At 34.8% G+C, this 22580-nt stretch overlaps 2 protein-coding genes and 1 long non-coding RNA gene across 6 annotated transcripts in view; 2 read left to right on the top strand and 1 right to left on the bottom strand.

Annotated features, from left to right (window-relative positions):
- LOC147842651 (uncharacterized) overlaps positions 1–22580 on the top strand; it is a 464331-nt gene that overhangs the window by 109873 nt on the left and 331878 nt on the right. The window lies entirely within an intron of this gene.
- The window catches only part of kazna (kazrin, periplakin interacting protein a), a 154683-nt gene that overhangs the window by 27370 nt on the left and 104733 nt on the right, over positions 1–22580 (top strand). For 2 of the 3 annotated variants that reach the window (XM_087262548.1, XM_087262552.1), the window contains one exon: positions 13761–13863. The exons of the other annotated variant lie outside the window; for it this stretch is intronic. In XM_087262548.1, the coding sequence (XP_087118674.1) occupies positions 13815–13863 (49 nt within the window). In that variant the 5' untranslated portion in view covers positions 13761–13814. The remainder of the gene's footprint in view (positions 1–13760; positions 13864–22580) is intronic. 3 annotated transcript variants of the gene reach the window in all.
- pdpn (podoplanin) lies at positions 1637–22038 on the bottom strand. 2 transcript variants are annotated; one of them, XM_087263625.1, is made up of 5 exons: positions 21827–22006; positions 9204–9539; positions 9008–9113; positions 4758–4806; positions 1637–2768 (listed from the first exon to the last, which is right to left on the bottom strand). In XM_087263625.1, exons 1-5 carry the CDS (start codon positions 21891–21893, stop codon positions 2712–2714), a joined length of 615 nt encoding a protein of 204 aa, XP_087119751.1. In that variant the 5' UTR covers positions 21894–22006; the 3' UTR covers positions 1637–2711. The 2 variants fall into 2 exon arrangements, with proteins under 2 accessions (XP_087119751.1, NP_001119889.1); NM_001126417.1 differs by lacking the exon at positions 4758–4806 and having other exon boundaries at positions 21827–22038.

The following is a 22580-nucleotide window of genomic DNA, read 5'->3' as shown; positions in this document are numbered from 1 at the left end:
AGATAGATAGATAGATAGATAGATAGATAGATAGATAGATAGATAGATAGATAGATAGATAGATAGATAGATAGATAGATATAATATAGGCATTTAGCATCATGAGCTTGAGTAATTAGTCACAGAATTTAAATTTTTTGTAAGTTAATTTTTTAACAAAGTAAATTTCTGCAACATTCTATCAGCTATCTATGTAACAACCATCATATGGAGCCAGATCAGTCTCAAAAATAATACATTGAAAAAATGAAATTCATAGTACATGGACAGCACAATTAATTATTAGAAAACAATTTGTAAATTAAAAATGCAATTTATATATGCACAAATCCAATTTATAAACAATTCATTCATTCATTCATTTTCTTTTCGGCTTAGTCCCTTTATTAATCTGGGGTCGCCACAGCGGAATCAACCGCCAACTTATCCAGCCCATCTTTTACACAGCGGATGACCTTCCAACTGCAACCCATCACTGGAAAACATCCACACACACATAGACTACGAACAATTTTAGCTTATCCCATTCACCTAAAAGCGCCTGTCTTTAGACTTGTGGGGGAAACCAGAGCACCCGGAGGAAACCCACGTGAACACAGGGAGGACATGCAAACTCCACACAGAAATGCCAGTTGACCACCGCACCACCCAGTTCATAAATTCAAGAGACAATTCAAATGTACAAATGTACAAATCCAGTTAAATAATTCAAGACGCATTTTATAAACACACAATTCGAGTTCATAAATTCGTGACGAAATTCATAAATACATCCAATTAATTTGGGGAAATGTTCATGATGGCGAGTATGGTGGCACAGTAGGTAGTGCTTTCGCCTCACAGCAAGAAGGTCGCTGGTTCGGCTGAGTCAGTTGGCATTTCTGTGTGGAGTTTGCATGTTCTCCCTGCGTCCGTGTGGGTTTTCTCCGGGTGCTCCGGTTTCCCCCACAGTCCAAAGACAAGTGGTATAGGTGCATTGAGTTAGCTAAAATTGTCTGTAGTGAATGAGTGTGTTTGGATGTGAATATTTACTATTTTACCTTATGTATTCACAAATTATGTTATGTTTTAAACTCATGATTTAAATTTTGTAAATGTGAATTGTGCTGTGCATGTATGAAAAAACTAATTTTGTAAAAGTATTATTTTTGAGACTGATCTGGCTTCTTACTATCAGGCTTTTTGAAAAGAAACAAGTGAAACTAAAGAAGAAATATAATTGTAAAATGTTATTTTTGTGTGTTTTTGCTTGTATAAAGTTTCTCTTCACTTTAACTGTCCAAATACGTTTTGGGGGTGGCTGTCTGGGTCTCGTGTTGTTTACCCCTCTTCAACTAGAGAGATCACTTAAAAACATCTTCATATTTACAAAGATGCCTTCATTCATTGACTCTGCTAATCTCTTATTCTCTCTGTCCCTTCTTTTACAGTCTTTATAACCTGAGGGATTAGGGAGAGGGAATGTGTGGGTTTGTGTGTGTGTGAGAAAGAGACAGTGCATGGGCGTATACGCACACATTTGTGTGTGTGAAAATCTCTAAGGCTGAGTAAAAAGGGTTGAAAAGTAAACACAGATAAACAGACAATGTTATCAAGAATCCACTGTAACAAAACAACACAATAAGGCAATGCGACATACTTTGGAACTTTTTTTATTGAAACCAACTGAACAAAAAACAACACCCCCAAAATACAAAAACTCGGTTTTAAGTGGATTCTGACATCAGATGGGAAATCAAGATTATGTCGTAACAGGGTATAAAGAGGAATCTGGCAAAAATACACACAAAATGTCATTGCAAACACTCGCCGTGTCTGAAGTCCCTTCTTAATATTAAACATGTATTTTATTTATCATCAGTGCACCTATTACTGATCTCTTAAAGCTAAGCTCTAAATAGAGAGTTACACTGAAGAATGTCAGTGAATAACACGAACCCCACTGACAGTAAAAGAAATGCAAACAACTAGACCATGCAAACGCTTGCTTTGTGAGGAAGATCAGGATTTTAGTAATACTTGCCAATAGCAGCTGCACGCTGGAGCTAAGCTGACTGGAACACATAATAATGCATCCCAGAGGAAGTGATGTCACTTTTGGAATGGGTGACAATTAAGAGCAAAACAGTCAGGTCACTCTGTTAATACACTGCAAAAGAGTAAATCTCAAGCCATTAATGTGTTCTGCTCCCTTATAGTTCACAATGTATCAGTTAATGCCGCTAGACTTGTCAATTACTCTTCTTGAGAACAGAAATATCCGAAGCATCTGCTTATAACAGTTCATACACTGTACATAATGCGTCATAGTCTTATTGGACATATCTGTAGGGGGTAAAAACAAAGAAATTTGAAGCAGATAAAGACAATATGTATTCGTGTGTGTGTGTGATATTTACAATTGAGATGTAATAAAATACACACATACAAGCATTTACTTGCATGTACAATTTGTTTATGTTTATTAAGCCCTTCATAAAAACATTCATCTCCTGTTACTTTATTGTTTTATTTTATTAAAGATACTGTGGGCTCCCACCTTTGGAGAATAAATGAGACTTCGCAGACAAAATAAGAGGATGTTTGTAGGTGTTTTGTGGGGGCATCTTTTTCAAGGGGAAATGGGATGGGGGCACAGTGCCGCTCCCTTTAATGTCCTGGATGGATGGTGAGAGTGCTGCTTGCATTGTTTTTAACATTAGAACAATAGTTCAGAACTTCCCGGATTTCTTCTTCTTCTCTTCCTGTCGAGCCTTTCTTTTCAGGGGCTGGGAAAGAAGGAAACAGAACAAAGCTGTTTAGCACAAATACAGCAGCAACAGAAACAAGCTTATTTTGAATCCTTTAAACAGAAACAAAGATACACTTAGAGATTAGATTATAACATTATAATAGATATTAATAGGTTAACAATTTTTTTGTCTTGTTTCCTACTACAAATATCTAGATTTATCTATAGATATTTTTAATTAAAGGAACACTCTACATTTTGCAATAGGCTCATTTTGATAGTCTCCTAGAATTAAACACTTGTATTTTACATTTTTGAATCCATTTAGCCAATCACCGGGAGCAGTTTTAGCTTAGCTTAGCATTGTTCATTGTATCAGATTAGACCATTAGCAGCTCACTTCAAAATGACCAAAGAATTTCAATAATTTTTCTATTTAAAGCTTGTAAAAAATAATGTCTGCAAAACTGTTTTAAACAATTTAGTTGTGTTGAATTTAAACAAACAAATTAAATTTGACTTAATTTGTTCAATTAAAATTCAGCCCAAATAAATTGTTTACAACTACTTAACATAATGACATTTAGTAAATCCCAAAAATCATCTTTGAATATTTTTTTCAGTGTACTAAGAAAATAAAAAGTTGCTATTTTTTTTAGGCTGACGTGGCTTGAAACTATATTCTCATTCCAGCGTAATAATCAAGGATCTTTGCTGCCATACCATTGCTGCAGCAGGCACCATTATATTAAGAAGACACAAGCTTTTGCATAGGAAAATGATCAAAATGATTTAGTGCTATATAGGCTAAAAGTTCTTCTGCCAGACACAGAGATCAGCTGATTGGGTTCAAAGATGGTAAAACTCAACTATTTAACAAAAGCAAAGTTGTAAAATCAGCCTGTTTTCAAAATAAGTCAAATTGTTTGTTTTTTTAACTGGAGTGTTCCTTTAAGAAACAAAAAGTATCCAAAAGTGGTCTACATCTGTGCTTAAAGACATGATTAACTGTATTTTAGAATAGTAGGGAAAAAGTAATCTTTCTTTTTTAAATAATGGCTATTTTTACACAATAGTGACGTTCAGAAAATTCAAATTCTGATTTTATCTCCCAAATGTAAGGATTTGTTCTCTCAATTTAGTACATCATAGCCATGATTTAGTAATTGTTTATTAATTTCACTTTAGTCATGGCCACAAAAAAACTGAATCTGTTATCTGTCCTAAGAAAAAGGAATGAATTATTACAATGAAGCTATAATTTGGTAAAATGTGAGAACAAATTTAAATGTATTTATATATTATATTTATAAATCTGTGATCATAAGTTGTTTTTGGTTGTTGTTTTTTAAACAACACATAAATTATAATACTATAAGTTAATTATATATTGTGGTTAAATAATTGAGATATTTTTTGTGAAAACAAGACAAAAATTTAAATAAACATTTTTTAGAGTGTATTGCTGAGTTTGATTAATTATTGATTCTGATTCACACTTTTTAAAATTGTTTTAAGTTCAGTTATTTTGGCTCTATGCTTTTTTTAAAAACCTGTTAGTACTACAAATTAAACAGCATGAACAGCACTGGATTGCCACTCCACCTTTACTGTTGATTCTTCAGCTTAACAATCTTATGCAACACAATCTCACGGCAATTTGTAACTTTTTGATTTAGTGGCTAATTCGTATGAATCGTATAATTTAGTACGATTTGCATCACATTATGGCATCCTGAATGGCATTCTAATATTTGATGCGGTTCAGTGGAGTTTTTCCTCTGATATTTAACATTTTAATTAAAAAATAATTAGAGCAGCAACTCAGTTTTGTCAGGCTAAGATAAATTTAAAAAAATTTTAAGCAACTGGGTTACAGTGGGCCGTTCAGTCTGCTGTGGCGACCCCAGATTAATAAAGAGACAAAGTTGAATAGAAAATGAATGAATGAACGAATGAATGAATGAATGAATGAATGGGTTACAGTGATTAATGTGGATTATCTATGAAACAGAAACACAGTTACAGAGATCAAGATGCTGTCTTGTTTTTGAGGCTTTCGTTTCTTTGCAGGCCTACAAACATAGAAACCGCTTACTATTAGCATGCAAAATTTCACTGCCAAAGAAGACACAATGTTATCAATACATTATATTATAAACAGTTGACATTTCTTTCACAAAAAAACAGTGAGACATTTTCTTTGAAATATTGAAAATCTGAAGAAAGAAATGTTTTTTTAAATTGTCATTATTATTAATGAGGGTGGTAAACATTAGCTTTATGATGTTTATGAATTTATAATTGTGAAATGAACACTGATTTTTTTATTTAAAACTGAAATGATTTAGTTTTCTTTTTAAATAATAATAAAAGTCTTACAATATTTCGGCTTAAGGCTGATTTATACTTCTGCGACAAACGGCGGCGTATGCTACGGCATTGACGCATAGCCCTTCGCCGTGGAATGTCAGCGTCTGCATCAGTTTGACGCAGAAGTATAAACCAGGCTTTACTACTAGGCTACTAGAAACAAATTACAGGGCTAAAATTTGGCCCAATCCCAATTCTACCCCTTAAGGCTGATTTATACTTCTGCGTCAAACTGATGCAGACGTTGACATGTGCCTCTCAAAAAATGTAACTACACATCGCAACGACGCGTAGCGCAAGCTCTGTGATTGGTCGGCATGGTAGCGATGACGAATCTGGGCGGGACCGGGAGCCGCGTGAATGGTGCAAGCCTGATGGAGCGATTGTTTACAAGTGTGGAGGCTTTAGGCCTGGTTTATACTTCTGCGTCAAGTGACCGGCGTAACCATCGGTGCATGCAACGCCCATAGCAGTGCATTTACACTTCTGCGCGCTGTCTTTGTTGGTCTGCATTACACTTCCGGAACACTGCATTACACTTCCCAGTGAGGTGTAAATGTTCCTCTGTGTCGAGTTTCTTCGCTGCTGTTTTGCTTTTCCTGAACACTTCCTGGATGTACAAGTGGCTCTAACTCGCTCATTTTGAGGCTGGAACCGGCGGACGAGCAACAACTTTAACTATGAGGTAAACACAAAACAAAACTTTCCATCCGGAGCTCCTTCACAGGACTCCACACTTGTAAACAATCGCTCCATTGGGCTCGCATCCAGCTCGCGCCATTCGCGTGGCTCTCGGTCCCGCCCAGAGTAGTCAGCGCTACCAAGCCGACCAATCACAGAGCTTGCGCTACGCGTCGTTGCGATGTGTAGTTACATTTTTTGAGAGGTGCACGTCAGTGACGCCGACGGCCACGGCGAAGGGCTATGCGTCTGCGCTGTAGCGTTTGACGCAGAAGTATAAATCAGCCTTTAGCCCTTACCCCTACCCCTCGTTTTGCGCATGCCCGTGAAGGGGTAGTGATGTCCCAATTCTCTTTAGCTTGGAGGCGTAGGGCTAAGGGCAAGGAGTATACACCACTTCAAACGAAGACTTTACAGGACCACACTTGAAACCAAGGGGTAAGAAAAAATTCCCAGAATTTTGCAGAAACAGCTGCACCCGGAAGTAAGGAGATCCACAAATTAGTATTTTTTGTCATTATTACAAATTTTTACAACAAACAAACACGTTTTAATATATTCTTCAAAACGCTAAAATAAAGACCTCTAAATTTCGTGATCTATTCGCGATGTATAATCCCTAATCATAACTTGTGTAACGTTACAGCTGTTCCACAACTTTCTAACACTCGATGACACTGGAATACCCTGTCAGAAAAGTCTAGTGGCTGTAAATGAGCTTTTTACAGTGTCAGCTATAATGTTAATGCTGATTTTGTGTGTTTACATTGATGAGTATGGCCACTGTGTAAATGCACAGTACAGTTACGATCTTATTGCCAAATTATATGGTTATGATAACATAACCTTCAGTGATCTCCTGAAGATAAATACCAAAAAATAACACGACTGAAATCACTCCAGCAGTCCCGATCGTCTGATCTCATATGAAGCGAGGACATATGATGATGTGTACAGGTGCTGGAGTGCTGTCCAAATTCTTAGGGGTACATTTTGAAGCCCATCCCCTTAACCCTCGGTTGTAAGAGCCAAGGGAAAGGGGTAGTGGTACAAAAATAGAATTAGGCCCCTGGCATCTGTTTATACTTTGGATAACTGAAATAATTTATTTCATTTTATTCATTTTTATTATGTTCATAACTGTTGTGAGATGTATTCTCTTGTACTATGTTTGTAAATACTCCAATTTAAAAAAAAAAATAGAATTGGGATTGTTGGACCTTTGTGTATCAATCATCAGAAAATATATTTAAGATGAACACACTTTTCTTTATCCACCTGAAGTGCTTTGTTTTTACTATCTGTCAAAAGTTTTCTATTTTTTTATACAAGCACAAGATGTATAATAATTAGTACTACTAGGCTACTGTAGTTATTAGTACAATATACTTCATTGCAGTACTAATGAATGGAAAACAAAGCGATAGTGGTGATACGTTCTTCTGTTTACAAAAAATCAGAACAAGTTTGTTTCTATAGTGCTTTTCACAATAATTATTGTTTCAAAGCAGCTTTACAAATGGTGCACATTATTGCATTACAATCAAAATAAGAAAAGTTAAAGTGTTCCTTATAGGGCGGACATTATAATATATATATATATATATATATATATATATATATATATATATATAGACATAGACAAAAATGCCTGGCGCAAAAGAAGAATGTATTCCATAGGTCAGTGGTTCTCAAACTGTGGTACGTGTACCACTAGTGGCATGCAGGCTTCCTTCTAGTGCTAGGCGAAATAATGGCTGAATAATTCAAATAAAAAAAATGAACACACTTTTACCCTTCGATGCGTACAATAACACCAATGTGATCAGGAAATTGATTTCAATAGGTTAAACTTTTTTTTTATAATGTTTGTTATGTATTCTATCATTTGAAGCTAATTTCCTCCCCACATTTGTAACGGTTGTTGGGAGCGTATCCCGTATTTTTATATCCCAATGTTGACAGGTATAGTTTAATCACTTGCTTTTCTGACACAAATAGACTACTCTAACGTGCAGAAAGCAGATCTAATTTGTAATTTAAATATATAGATCCAATTCATATATCTAAAACACAAGTTAATGTTTAGATTTCAAAGATCAAAATTTATCAAAAAGAGTTTATATATGAATATGATTACATTTTATCTTATATTTATGAGGTCCAAGGAACATTTCCAGGTTTTAATGAATAGGCTGATAATACTTTACATTTAAGTACAGTAGTTTTCGTTTTACTTTTTAAGAACAGCCGTCATTTTCAATAAACTTTTAAAAGCACACTATAATTTAAACATTGACGTTTTATTTATTTTTAACTGTAAGCAAAGTACAGTGTTAATGTTCAAACTATTTATAATGTTTAAAGTGGCTGACAATAATAAATATTCATTATAATAAGAATTAATCTGCCTAGTTTTTAAACTACGGTGTGCTGTAGCTTCTTAATTAGGCCTACACTACTGTATTTTAATACTGGTCATTATGGTGGTATCTGGAAAGACAATTTTTATTTTTATTTATTTTTTTGATGTGGTACTTATGGAGCTAGATTTGTTTCTTTATTATACAATCAAAAAGTTTGAGAACCACTGCTATAGGTGGTTTGTCAAGCCCATCCTACAGTTATAAAAGGATTGTAAAATTAAAAGCAGCAGAACTTTATGATTTGCCCAAAGCAGACTTGGCTTGGCCTATTGACTTCCATAGTTAAATACAGTATATAATTAAAGTCAGTGGCTACAAGATTCCAAATTTATATAATATATATATATGTGTGTGTGTGTGTGTGTGTGTGTGTGTGTGTGTGTGTGTGTGTGTGTGTGTGTGTGTGTGTGTGTGTGTGTGTGTGTGTGTATATATATATATATATATATATATATATATATATATATATATATATATATATATATACATATATATAAATTTTGAAATCTTGTAGCCACTGTGTGTGTGTGTGTGTGTTTGACAAACAACTAAAGGGAATGAAAATGATGTCATAATCTTCATTGTAAGGTAAACTATGCCTTTAGGACCCCATTGTGAAAAGAACAAATTTTACTTTCATTAAATGGAGAGAGAAAATTTTTCCCCAAAATTGTAGCCACAGACTTCAGAACATTTTATTGGTTTGAAATAGGGGGTGAATATAATTACCCAACTGTCAGTATATATAGATTTTGAACTGTAAGAAAAGTAAGTGTTGTTTAGTAGTTGTACTCACGAGTACTGGCCCATTCTTCTGACAACCAGGATGATTATAGCGATGACAACAATTACTCCAATCAATGCGCCGATTACAATCCCCACCACCTGTCCAGTGCCCATTCCTGAAATGAGGAAAATCACCACATTTCATGTCAAAATCTTATACATTACTCCATCCTCAAAATGTCATACTCCATCTCTCTCCAGCTGACCTTCTTCGTCCACTATATTTACTGGTGACGGTGATTCCTTGCCATCTTCATCTGTCGTCCCTACAACATGATCAGTTGCGGCTCCAATTGTGGCTTCAGTGTCGTTTTTTACTTCAGTTCCAGCTTTTGTTGATTCTGCTGCTGCTGCTGTTGAGGCTGCAGGTTCTGTTTGTGTCACTTGTGGAGCTGTGGAAGCTGCTGGTACTCCTGCAGTCATGACAGGCATTTTTTCTGTAGTTTCAGAAACTGGTGTTTGTGTTGATGCTACTGGAGGAGATGTTTCTGAAGGTTTTGGTTCTGAAGTCGTTTCCAAACTTGTTGGTGGCGTCGTCGGACCTAGTATAAGAACAATAAAAAGCCTCTTACAAATCTTGAAATCCAGATTTTATTGACATTCGTTTTTGAAACTGACATAAGCTCTAGAAATATTCTATACACACAGAAGGTTACCATGAACCCTTAATGTCAAACTTGTATTTTTTTGGGGTGATTGGAAACCTGCAACTTTAGTGCTCAATATTGGAATAAAATCTCCATTAAACTAAGAATATTTAAAAAATCTAAAGGACATTTAAAGAATGCTTACTATAAAGATTATTTTGTGGAATAGAAGATTCTTTGAATGTTCTTTAAGCAGCCATGTATAACCATTATTGAAAGTGATTGAAGTCAGAGGCAGAATTTTATAATGATAAATAATATTATGACCTGTAAAATACTGTGCACTATTCTGTTGAGTTCATGTTTTCAGATGTTTGATGTAAGATGTTTGAAATCATATCATAGGCTAAATTGTGTGTAAATGTGTGTGGATGTTTCCCAGAGAGGGGTTGCAGCTGGAAGGGCATCTGCTGCGTAAAAACTTACTGGATAAGTTGGTGGTTCATTCCACTGTGGCGACCCCGGATTAATAAAGAGACTAAGCCGACAAGAAAATGAATGAATGAATGAATATATCGCTATGCGATCATTCGCAGTAGTCATATAGCAGAATTTGCAATGTTGAGTCTGGATTACATTTGCATGTGTTTTTGAGGCCCATGACTCGCTGTATAAGGATTTTAAAAGCATTCAGGCATAAGAAATTGTACTGTTAGTAACTTTATTAATGATTATTTTTATTTTTACTATTCAATTACTGTACCTTAATACTGTTAGACAAAGAAAACGATAAAACACTTTTGTTTTGTTTTTGGTAACTTTTCTTTATTTTATTTATCTTTGATTTTATTTCATTTGTAAGATTTTATGCAGATTCCCTCCCCTACAGAACCCCCCTAAACAATCAAAAATGATAAATTCTTTCTAAATAGAGATATTCGAGACATCTGGTAAAATTGTTTTCATGTCACTAATATATACCACAGACTAACAAAATATTGCAATGTTTGATTTTTTTAATATTGTGTGTTATTCAGATTTTTCTAAATGTTGTATAACAAATAGTATAGCATGGCACTATTTTTAAAAAAAAATAACGTACCTGAAAATAGATATACATTCATCTGCCATTTTATTAGGTACACCTGTCCAACTGCTCGTTTACACAAATTTCTAATCAGCCAATCACATGGCAGCAACAGTGCATTTAGGCATGTAGACATGGTCAAGACGATCTGCTGCAGTTCAAACCGAGCATCAGAATGTGGAAGAAAGGGGATTTAAGTTACTTTGAATGTAGGGTGGTTTTTAGTGTGAGACAGGCTGGTGTATTTCAGAAACTGCTGATCTACTGGGATTTTCACGCTTAACCATTTCTAGGATTTACAGAGAATGGTCCGAAAAAGAGAAAATGTCCAGTGAGCGGAAGTTCTGTGGGCACAAATGCCTTGTTGATGCCAGAGATCAGAAGAAAATGGCCAGACTGGTTCGAGCAAACCATGTAAAGGCAACAGTAACCCAAATACACTCATTACAACCGAGGTACGCAGATGTAGCGTACAGTCCACAGATAAAATTTCTTATTGATTTTATCACGGTCTGGCTTTGGTCGACAGAAGGGTTTTACGACTCCTGGCTCCAAGAAGTCTGGATTTTCGTGACAGCTTAAGTAATCTAGGGAGCCTGGAGAGATAGGTCTGTCACTTCAAAGACATTCCTGCTTAAATACACACACACACACACACACACACACACACACAACCACGAGGCTGTTCCGACAGAAAGAAAATAAACTCATCAAATCCTGAACCAGCACAAAACTAAGGTGTTACAGTATGTTTTGTAAACTTTGTATCTCATTTCTGACTTTTCTTACCTGTGTAACCTCTCTTATAACCTGTATGCATGTTCCCTTTAGGCCTTTGTAAAGCATAAATATTGGAAGGATATGAAAAATTATGTTGATGTACTTTGAAACCCCCCATGTTTGGTACCGATGGGTTTCTGCTAACATTTTACAACACATGATGCATAGAGCAAGACCATAACTCGCATTGCTTTATTCTTTAAAGCCCTGTATTAAATGCCTGTCCGCATGCTTTAGGCGGACACTCAAATTTGCATACGAGCAGCCTCGAGACAAAGGAAGGGTTTCCGCTCGAACTTTGTACTGAAACCATTGATCAGAATGCTGAACGGGTTGTCACGTGCCCCGCAGGTATAACCAGACCTTTTGCCAAACATCTGAGCAGAAAGAAAAAGCGTCCGAACAAAGAACATCAAAGAGGTGGCCTTCGGGCCAGGCGGTTTTCCTACACCGCATGGACTTTCCCACCACGTTTTCTTTATTTTCCGGCAAAAGTAAACTCAGTTTAAAGTTTGCGATCGTGTTCGTCAGAACTGCATTACAAACTCCACGCATCAAGAAGGACATCAAAAGGAGTTTTCATCACGACGGAAGAGAGATGCATAAGAGAGACCTCCAGACATGAACGACCAGGTGATTTTAGTTATGCGATTAAGCTGTGCCCCTTTTATCAAAAGGTGTTTTTCTTTAATCTTGGTGATCCTTAATGGTGCGTGTGGAACTGACAGCTTTGTCACTCAGGTATAGATTTACCTGAAATCTATATTTCCACGCTTTGCTATCTCTCTCTGTTCGTACATGTTTTATAGTCCCGTATAGACCCGATATCTCCACGTGGTTTACCTTTGTTCTGTGTTTAATGTATGTTTGTGCGTTTGTTTGTTCGTTACGTCTGACTAGTCAATAAATTCCATTATAATCAAATGAATTGTATTGTTTGCCTCACGAGAAAATGTCACTGAAATACAGATTCCCCTGCCTAGCTATTATAAGTTGTTTAAAACTTTTTAATGATTAATCTACTTCACAAGAAGTAGCAATTAAATTCCCTTTTTCTAAATGAATAGATTACCGTGTCCGCTCGGAAGAGCGGCGGCTCTGCTTGTGTTTGTTTGGTCAAATTAACAATAAATTGATCCGGAATATTAATGATTAATAATAATTCGTTATTGTTGATAATTAATATTCATAATCTGGGAATCCGCTCGGTCGCGCGAGCATGATCATTTACAATCATATGTTTGTTTGACCAAATTGACTGAAGCTTAAGCCGGAATATTAATAATTAAGAATAAACCGTTACTGTTGATTATTAATATTCATAAAATGAGCTAATTTCATGTTACACAGAAGAGCATCTCTGAATGCACAACACGTCCAACCTTGTGGTAGATGAACTAAAGCAACACAAGACCACACCAGGTGCCGCTCCTGTCAGGAAACTGAGGCTACAGTTTACACAGGCTCACCAAAATTGAACAATAGAAGATCTGGAATAACGTTGCCTGGTCTGATGAGTCTTCTGCTGTGACATTTGGATGGTAGGGTCAGAATTTGGCGTCAACAGCATGAAAGCATGAATCCATCCTGCCTTGTATAAATGGTTCAGGCTAGTGTTGGTGGTGTAATGGTGTGGGGGATTTTTTCTTGGCACACTTTAGGCCCATTAGTACCAATTGAGCATCGTGTCAATGTCACAGACAACTTGAGAATTGTTGCTGAACATGTCCATGGCTACTTCCAGCAGGATAACCCACCATGTCATAAAGCGTGTATCATCTTAGACTGGTTTCTTAAACATGACAATGTGTTCACTGTACTCAAATGGCCTCCACAGTCATCAGACTGTGCAGACCTCAATCAAATAGAGCACCTTTAGAATGTGATGGAACAAGATATTCTCATCTTGGATGTGCAGTTGACAAATCTGCAATAACTGCATAATGCTATCATGTCAATATGGACCACAATCTCTGAGGAATATTTCCAGCACCTTGTTGAATCCATGCCACAAAGGATTAAGGCAGTACAGAAGGCAAAAGGAGGTCCAACCTGGTACTTGTAAGGTGTACCTAATAAAGTGGCCTGTGAGTGTAAGTTTCTTTGGATAAGTGCTTGCCAAATGAAGGAATTTTTAAAGTTATTAACTGAATGAAGCATCAGTTTAATATCTGAGACTGTACCACATTTATTATGGGTTTTGTCATTTGTCATGCCAAGTACAGTTGTGTTTCATAACACACACCCCCAGATGCAGATATGAGCTGTGTGTGACCTGAAAATTTACATCCAGTCTTTTCCCTCCACAGACTTGCTTCTGTCAGTTTTATGATGATGACCAACCGTATTCTGTTGCTCTAAGAATGTGGCCTCAGACGTTATATTTCAACATAAGGGGAAAGCTCAGCATCGGTGAGTTGGATGAAAATGGAGAAATTCCAGAGGCACTGACGATGTTTGCTTCTCTAGTGGTCGTATCAAATGGGTGAGCCAGAATTTTCTCATAGCTTGCCGTTAACAGTGAGAACATTCCAGCTTCTCCATCAGCCCAATCAACACTCACTTACACATTGACTAAGAGTTTGGATAGAACCACAGAAAGTCACACCCTAACTATTCAGCTCCACACTAATGAGATCACTTCCTTTCTGCATCATACATTTGACCAGACTAATTGTCTCACTTCCTGGGTGGAGCCGGCCATAACAGCACAGGAGGAAATGAAAAACTGGAGTACAAAAAAAAACATGGCAAAAAAAAAAGGCTTGTTTTCTTCTAGTGGTTTATCTGAGATCTTTCTGCATCACTCACAAGGCCTCAGCAACCGAAAAAAAGATCTCAGATCTGTTCTAGTGTCAAAGCCAGATGCACTCCATATGAGAGACTTTCTCTTGGCGATCTGTTGGGAACCGCCCTTTACAAAAACACTACCTCAGCTTCTGAACGGCCCACTTTAAAATATCAAACTCAGCATGAGTTATAAAGCTCAGCATGCATTAGACATCAGCTCTGAGTGAATTGAAGGAAAATTAATGTTTGGGTTATTGTGGTTTTGGTAAAGCAGATTTCATCTTTGACCAATTTGTGATTTTAGGAATCTGGAGAGGTTTCCATTCAAATAAAAATGGTTCATCATTTATTCATACTAATGTAGTTTTTTAGTTTTCTGTAGAGCCTAAAAAGGGGATTTCTGAAAAAGGATTATGGATACTTCTTTAATATAATTAAAAATAAAATATATAATTTATAGTGCAAACAAATCTCATTTAAAATATATGAATTCATTGATGCAATGATGACTAATATAGTGTATAAATGTGTTGAGTTTTAAAAGCTTTATTTCCCTAATTGTTGAGCTGCATATAAAATAACCAGTATATAACTGAAAGTCAGTACGTGTACATGGACACAAGGGCTGCACAATACATCGTTTCAGCATTGATATTGCATAGTGATCATTCGCAATAGTTACATTGCACGATCCGCAATGTCAAGCTTCATTTTATTCGCCCCTCAAGAAATTTGAGTGAAATTATAGCTAACCAGGAACCGTACTGTTGAGTGATTGTGAAGTTTAACCTGAAAAGACTGAAAGATTTATTTGTTTTTAAAGCCTTTAAATAATTTGTGTACAAGAAATTAAAACAATGAATGTTTAATGCATTTAACTTTCTTTTTACAATGAGTTGGCCAGTTTTATTTGCTTTCATTTGATCATACTCAAATACAGTTAGACCCACCAAAATTTTTTTAAATAAATGCAGATTAAAAGTCATCCCAATAAATATAAATATACAAGTTCTTTCCCAATTGAGCTATTCAAGTGATCTGGTGAAATGATTATATTCATATCGCTATAATAGTCACAAAAAAACTAAATATCACAATGTCCGATTTTTCTAATATCGTGCAGCCCTAATGAACACCAATAATCAGATTGTAATACGATTTAGACAATACTCTGATTAAGAGTCTACCATGTAAATGGCGGATTTGTAATTAATTCAATCCGATTAAGATCATAATTGAACTAAACAGAACTTGAATCAAGACATGTGGATTATGCCGATTTTAGTCACAATATTGAAGTGCAGACTAGTAAACATACTAGTAAACACTGCAATCAACCAATTGTCTTATTCAGATTAAGGTATAATAATTTGATTACCGATGTCCATGTAAACGACCTTAAAGATAAGCACTTCAAATTAGAAAAGAGCAGCAATATATAGATGTCGAAGTTATTTTGAAATCAAATTTCCATTAATGGTTTCCAGAAACATTTTTGGTTCTTCTAAGAATTTTAGAGAACTGTTTTTTTCTCAGTGTTTTTTTCACTATAAAAACCTTTTGGTGGAATGAAAGGTTTTCATGGATGTTCAGGTTTCTTCATGGAACCATCATCAGCTGTTAAGAATATTTATTTTTAACAGTAAGCATGGTAAGTTTGATGATGGCAGATTTTTTTTTCATATAAGGTTTCCACGCAATTTGTTATATAACCCAGTTAAATGGACTCCCAAAATAATACATCAAAAGTAGAGCTCTTATGAGAAGAGTACTTGTTTATTTGTTAGAGGTAAAAAAAAAGAATAGAAAAATCCATTCTGCTGTGCATATCACTTTTTTTTATATATTACCCCAATCAAACAAAACTGTCCTGTTAAGAAGCATATGTAGGGGTGGGGTGTGGGGTCAGAGATCAGAATGTCCTGTGTGAATGTGTGTAAGTGTCGGTTTGTGTGTTTATATTAATGTTCTTGTTGACTGCTGCTAACAATCAGCTCATTATGTTTTTAGACCCCAACAATTAGTTCTAAGTATGGCTCTCTCCCCCTCCAACCACACACACACTCACATAAATACACATGATGTGGTGGGAGGAGCAGAGTATAGAGAAAGAGCCAGCTGTTCCCTCTCTCTCTGTTTCAGAGTTATATGTGCTGCATAGACATCAACTGTAACTACTATAAGTTAAGATTAATGCATAGTGTTACTCATTAGAAAATAAACACACATATCCTCAAAATAGCCATTATGTCCCAGAGATTACATGTTAGTTTCAGCTTTTCCCAGGATGTGTCTGTGAGGTTTCAGATTAGAATGATCTCTCAGATCATTTATTATTTCATGTTCTGAATGGCTATTTTAGTTGGAAGGAAAACACTTTTGTCTCTTTAAATGTAAATGAGCTGCTGCTCCCTGCCCCATTATAGAAGAAAGGTGGAGCCTTTACATGAGATGTCTCAGTAAAAAAACATGGAAACTAGCTTTGGATACCTGTGGTACTTTTATTTTCATACTTAAGTTTGCCAGCCTTGCTTGCATAAATTCAGTTTTTTATCATTATTTTTGTGGTATAACCACCTGCTTCCCAGATAGTCATTGTCTTTAAATAATTTTACGAAAGAAGGCTTAATTTTAAGCTTCTTAAAGTATCATCTGTTAGTATTGTATAGATTATTCGCTTGGAAAAAAATGTTCTCAAAGTGATCGTAACTTGTTTCTTCACATCTTTAGCGTTTTAGCTGTTGTCTGAACTGCTGTTGCATTACATTTATTTATTTTTGATTATATCTTTATCGTTATCTTTATATTTATCTTTATGTTTCTTTGATTTGTTATCAGTATATCACTGCAAAGATATTCTGATTGTCTTTTTACTTCCAATCAAACAACAAAAAAATTAATTGTGAGCATGTTGGGGCATTGAATTATCTTGTATATTACATGTGCAAGAGTGCGAGGATGAGCAATAAATTGCTAGTTGTTGTTCAATTAACTGCCACTGGTAGCACAAAACAAGAGTTACTTGTACATTTAGCATCGCTGAAGCAGCAGGGTCCATTATTTGTATGTGAATTACTTAGCAGAATTTAATTATCAACGATTTAACACGATTCACTATTGTTTCATTGTTCAAAATTCATCTAACATATTGTCAGCAAGAAGCTAGACTATAAGCTAAAACCTGCTCAGAAGCAGGCTTATTTCTTATAAACAGGATTAGATAGTTGTATTTCAATCAAAGTCTAAACTAAAAGTTTGACCAACTGATTATATTATCTTATAAGAGTACAATGTTGTTAAATGATCTATTGTCTAAATTAAAAACAAAAACAAAAATAAAATTCAAACCCTTATGTAATCAACACTCCATAAATAAAGGCACATAAACTGTCAAAGGGTTTTACCTTTTCAGGTGGTACAAATACAACAGTTTTGTACTTTTTATGGATTTATATGTCATTTTATATGTAATATGTAAGAATAATATGTACTGTTAAGATATCATTATGGACCTTTTATATACAAACTGGCAAACTAACTACTAACTTTATTGCAGTTTAGTATGACTTTAGTGCATACACAAGTGTTTATGATTCTAGACATGGCCAATATTCATTGACAGTTTTTTTGTGTGTGATGTGAAGGAATAATTGGAAAGTTATCATCATTTAACAATCTGTTTAATACTATGAATTTTATGTCAAGTTCCTTCTCATGACTGATAATTAAATATTAATCATATTATGTCATTGCTATGTGTTACCACCAGCCAATCGCTGCCCTGATAATCATGATTTAGAGAATCTAAAGATGATTATTGTTCACAACACAAGTGCAAGCACACAAAGTGATTTCAGTTCAAAATCAAGTTCCTTCATCAAAAATCAGAACATGTTAGTTTGTAGCACAAATGGTTTTACCATTTACTGCACTTTATTTTTCAGTTAATTACTAGATATCAGATATGGGACTTTCACACGTTTACAGGAAGCAGCTTCCTTTTGCATTGATGAATGCAGCAGATACAATGCTGCCATTGGCGAAAATCCATCTATCTATTCTCCAAACCACTCACAGGAAAGGTAAAAAAAAAAAAAGGTACAGAATTTGTCCCTAATTTGTCCTATTTTGACTGCTATGCCAACATAAATAGTGAAAATAACCCATCAAAAAAGTCTTTAAGACCAAGCAGAACCCTCTGTTGTCTGTTGCTTCGGCGTGACTTTAACTAATCAGTTTTGGCCAATGCAAACAAATATTAAAATTTTTACAATCTGATAATGTACGATATTGTTTTTAATAGGGAAACATTTTACAAGTAACTTTTATTAATCTTGGACCTTATTCTAGAAAAAAAGACCAGTAAAAAGGCATAAAGCACCAAAAACGGGCCACATTAAATTCATTTTAATACTATTTTGGTTATTGTTGTTATCCATGAATTTACAAATGTACTTTCTTTTTTTTACTAAAGTAGCTGAAAAATTTGTGGAGATCTACATTATTCTTTTATTATTATTATTATTATTATTATTATTATTATTATTATTATTATTATTGAAATGGCCAAATTCTGACTGAGGAAAGTTGAATGTGCTGGCCAGTTTGTTATTTTCCTACTATAAATGACAATCAACTACAGTTTTTAATTAAAAAAAAAACAGATTCTAATTTTTTTTCTAATGATAAATAATGTAAAACATTTATATTTTAAAATCATATATATTTTTCATATTTTTTATTATAAATCTTCAGAAAATATTTTTGGTACATCAAAAAGTGTGGTTATGATGACCATCCAACAAGCTAATTCACCAACAAGTGTGACAACAAAACTGCCACGAAATGCAGTATTTAAGTCTCATAATTAAATAGAAAATGAGGTGTATGACTGCAAAGAGGTCCACTTTTGAAAAAGAAAAGAACCACCCCTTTCACTAGGCTGGCTATGGGCCTGTATACTTTTTTACTTGGTTATAAGAGTACAAAAATAACTAAAATACACATAAAAGGGTTCTTTACATTCATGGTTCCATGAAGAAACATTACCATCCATGAAAACTGTCTTTATAAAAAGGTTCCTTAATAAATTAAAATATTTTCCATATTAGAACTTCTTGTTCTATGAATGGATCTGAAAAACCTTTTTGAACCTTTTGTTTCAGAAGTGTAATAATGTTTTATTAACATTCCTGTTAAGTTTTGGAAAGTTTACATTACGAACACCATAAAAATTTAGGAAATATTTTAGCAAACATTCTATAAACATTACAGGAAGCATCTGTTGAGTAGATACTTTTATCTTCAGTTGTGTGTATGAATTAATTCAGATGAAGCAGATCAATTCAGAGACTTAATTTCTGTCAGACACTTCTGATATCTTTCAAAATCAATAGTCTTTCATATCACTATTAAAAAAATCTAGGTTATTTCATTCCAAATTTGGATAAAATAGAGACAAACCCAATCTCTAGGCCACAGTTTTTAAAATGCATTTTTAACTAGCTTTAACCCAACAGTTGAGAGTTTGTCTATTTTTGGGTTGAAGTAACCCAGATTTTTTTTATTTTGAGTTGTATAATACTAAATATGTTCTAAAATTTAGAGAGCTCTCAAGCTGAATGTAAACTTGATTATAACATCCAAAACAAACAAAAGAAGCTTCAGGATGTGTCAGTGCTTTTTGGATATACACTGAAAAAAATGTTCGATTGGATTTACAAACCTATATTAAACAGATTAAGTTGAACTTTAAGTTCAGCCAACATGTAAATTCCATTAACCATTTTTTTAGTGTAGGATTTAAGCATGCAAAATTACATTCACTGGCACTCGAAAAAGTGATAGAAAAGTTCAAAAGCCTTTCACATGGCTAGTTTTAATACAATAGTCATGTAAATAAAGGCTTTTTAACTTCTACTAAAGTTGATTATGTCAGTGAATAGGCTTGGTCTGAGTTTGTGGTTGTAGTCAGGGTTCATGAAGCTAAATTAACACACCTAATACACCCAATACGTCCATGTGCTCTCATGTGTCATTGTAAGTATACCATTACTCTATTCATAACACATAACACAACACTGACTGTGGCATCTGAAAAGCTGAAAGTTCACACAACAACAACATGCACAAATATTAACCAGTTCTTCCATTAACTTCCTCCATATATTAAAAGTTTAAAGAGGGCGGAAACATCTGATGAAGTCCCATTTTTAGCCCAGGGAGTGGCACCATGCAGCAGAGCGGGAAGAAAGCGAGACAAATGGCACAGAATAAAGACGAAGAGAGACAGAAGGAAGTCTGCCACTCCTCTGATTGCAGGGAATGAAGTTTTCCAAAGTCTCAAACTTGCTGAGCGTTTTAATGGGATGTTTAGAGGGCTGTAAGCGACCCTGAGCAGTGAGTCAGAGGCGCTGCAGTTTAAAAATAACTTTCATGCCCCTCCGACCCACCTCGTGAAGGGGTGAAAGCTTGATACCCCGCCAAAGATGGTTACAAGCAGAGGGGGGTGAAGGGAAGCACGTACAAAATAAGCGCATGCAGGGCGTCTCTCTTCTGTCTCTCTTAGGCCTTTTATCCAGCCTGTGGACTAAATGTTAAATGCTTCCCTTAAATACAGAGTGGCCTCTATTAATACCCACTGGTAACCCTGCCTAGATTGAGAGAAACAGGGAGAAATGGAGAAATAGGCAGACGCTGAGTAACTCAAGGCTGCATGGTATATGATGGTGTAACAGTCATTGCATTACATCATTTTCCCAGCACATGGTCCAAAGGAGAGAAACACTGTATCAGCACATGCCTGGATGTCTAAATAATGTTTATGACAAAGTGAAGACACTGAAACATTAAGTAAATTTCCATAAAATATATATATATTGTTAAAATAAACATAATATTGTAACTTAAAATAAAATGCATTTAAATAGCTTTATATAGCTATAAATGCATTTATAGCTTGAATTTTTTTATATTTTTGTTAATTTTTTCTTTCCATTTAAAAAATGTTAAAATTTTTAAACAAAGGTATTTCTAATTTTCATTTAGTTTAACTTACATTGCTAAAATAAACGAAACCAGCAGACTAAAAATTAATACAAATATCAAAATGCTTAACAAAATCACTAAAATTAAAAGTTTTTCATTATTTTTCCTTCAGCTTAGTTCCTTTTTTCCACAGTGAAATGAATATAAAGTATTTAATGCATCTAATTAATACAAATACATGTTATTAATACATTTAAAAAACATCATACAACACATTATATTTAAAAATTATGAGTGAATTGAATGTATTTATAGTGAAAGTTTGTGATAAACATACTCCACTGTTATGTTTTATTGACAACTTTAAAATTTAATAAACAAATTTTATAAAAAAAAATAATACAAATATTCTTTCATTTTTATACTCAAATGTGACGCCAAAATCAGAGAGAACAAATATTATTTTTAGTAGGGATGTACTTACTATAATCAGACTGAACAGAACTGTAATGAACAATATGGTCACTAAAGGGCAGAAGTTGATGATGGACAGAGTGTGAGAAAGAGAGCATGTGTGTGTGTGTGTGTGTTGACTTACTTGCTTGGGTAAAGGTACAGAAAGGCCCTGTCAGGGTGAGCAGCAGCAGCAGTGTGATTTTCATCATGGTCTCTGTTGGTCACTATTCTCCAAGTCAAACTTCAGCAATCTCACAGGCTCCTAAAGCAGTCAGCAGAGGCTGTGGATGAAACGCTCTGATGTGTGGCTCAAGGTTGGTTTGAATGGAAAGGGGCGGTGAGGTCTGAACAGAGTCTTCACTGGGCGAGGGGGTTGGGCACTGCTGTTAGGTGGTCCTGCCCATATTGAAGTCTCTGTCTGTCTGTCCTGCTCTTTCTTTGGGACTTTCTCAACTGTTTTTTTTTAATGGACTATATTAGACACCTATAGCTTAAAAATTATACAGTATGTGACTTAAAGAGTCACCCCAAAACTAAAGCCTTAAAACAAATGGTATGTTAACTGGATTTTTTTTTAAATATTAAAAATAAAATTGTTAAAAGTTTTGTTTGTTCTTTGAGACCAATTTGAGACTTTTATTTATACTCAAAATACAAACAAAATCATAATTTAATGAAATCCAAGAGAATTCTGTTCATGAAAAAGTCTGTTCACCTAAGTCTGACCTTTCAAAATTCATAAAAAGTTCAACTAATAAATCTATATGAATTGTTTGTAGGGCTATGTGATCCTAAATAAAACCTTTTCATCAAATAAAGCAATAATAGCCTACATTGTATCCCCTCAGAAGACTTCAGAAATCTTTTTACATGTTTTTTACGTGTGTGTGTGTGAG

The sequence above is a fragment of the Danio rerio genome, chromosome 8 (genome assembly GCF_052040795.2).
Source record: "Danio rerio strain M-AB ecotype USA chromosome 8, GRCz13ab, whole genome shotgun sequence".
Classification (NCBI taxonomy): Eukaryota; Metazoa; Chordata; class Actinopteri; order Cypriniformes; family Danionidae; genus Danio; species Danio rerio.
The sequence above is the reverse complement of the archived record's forward strand: the minus strand, read 5'-3'. Positions and strand labels throughout refer to the sequence as shown.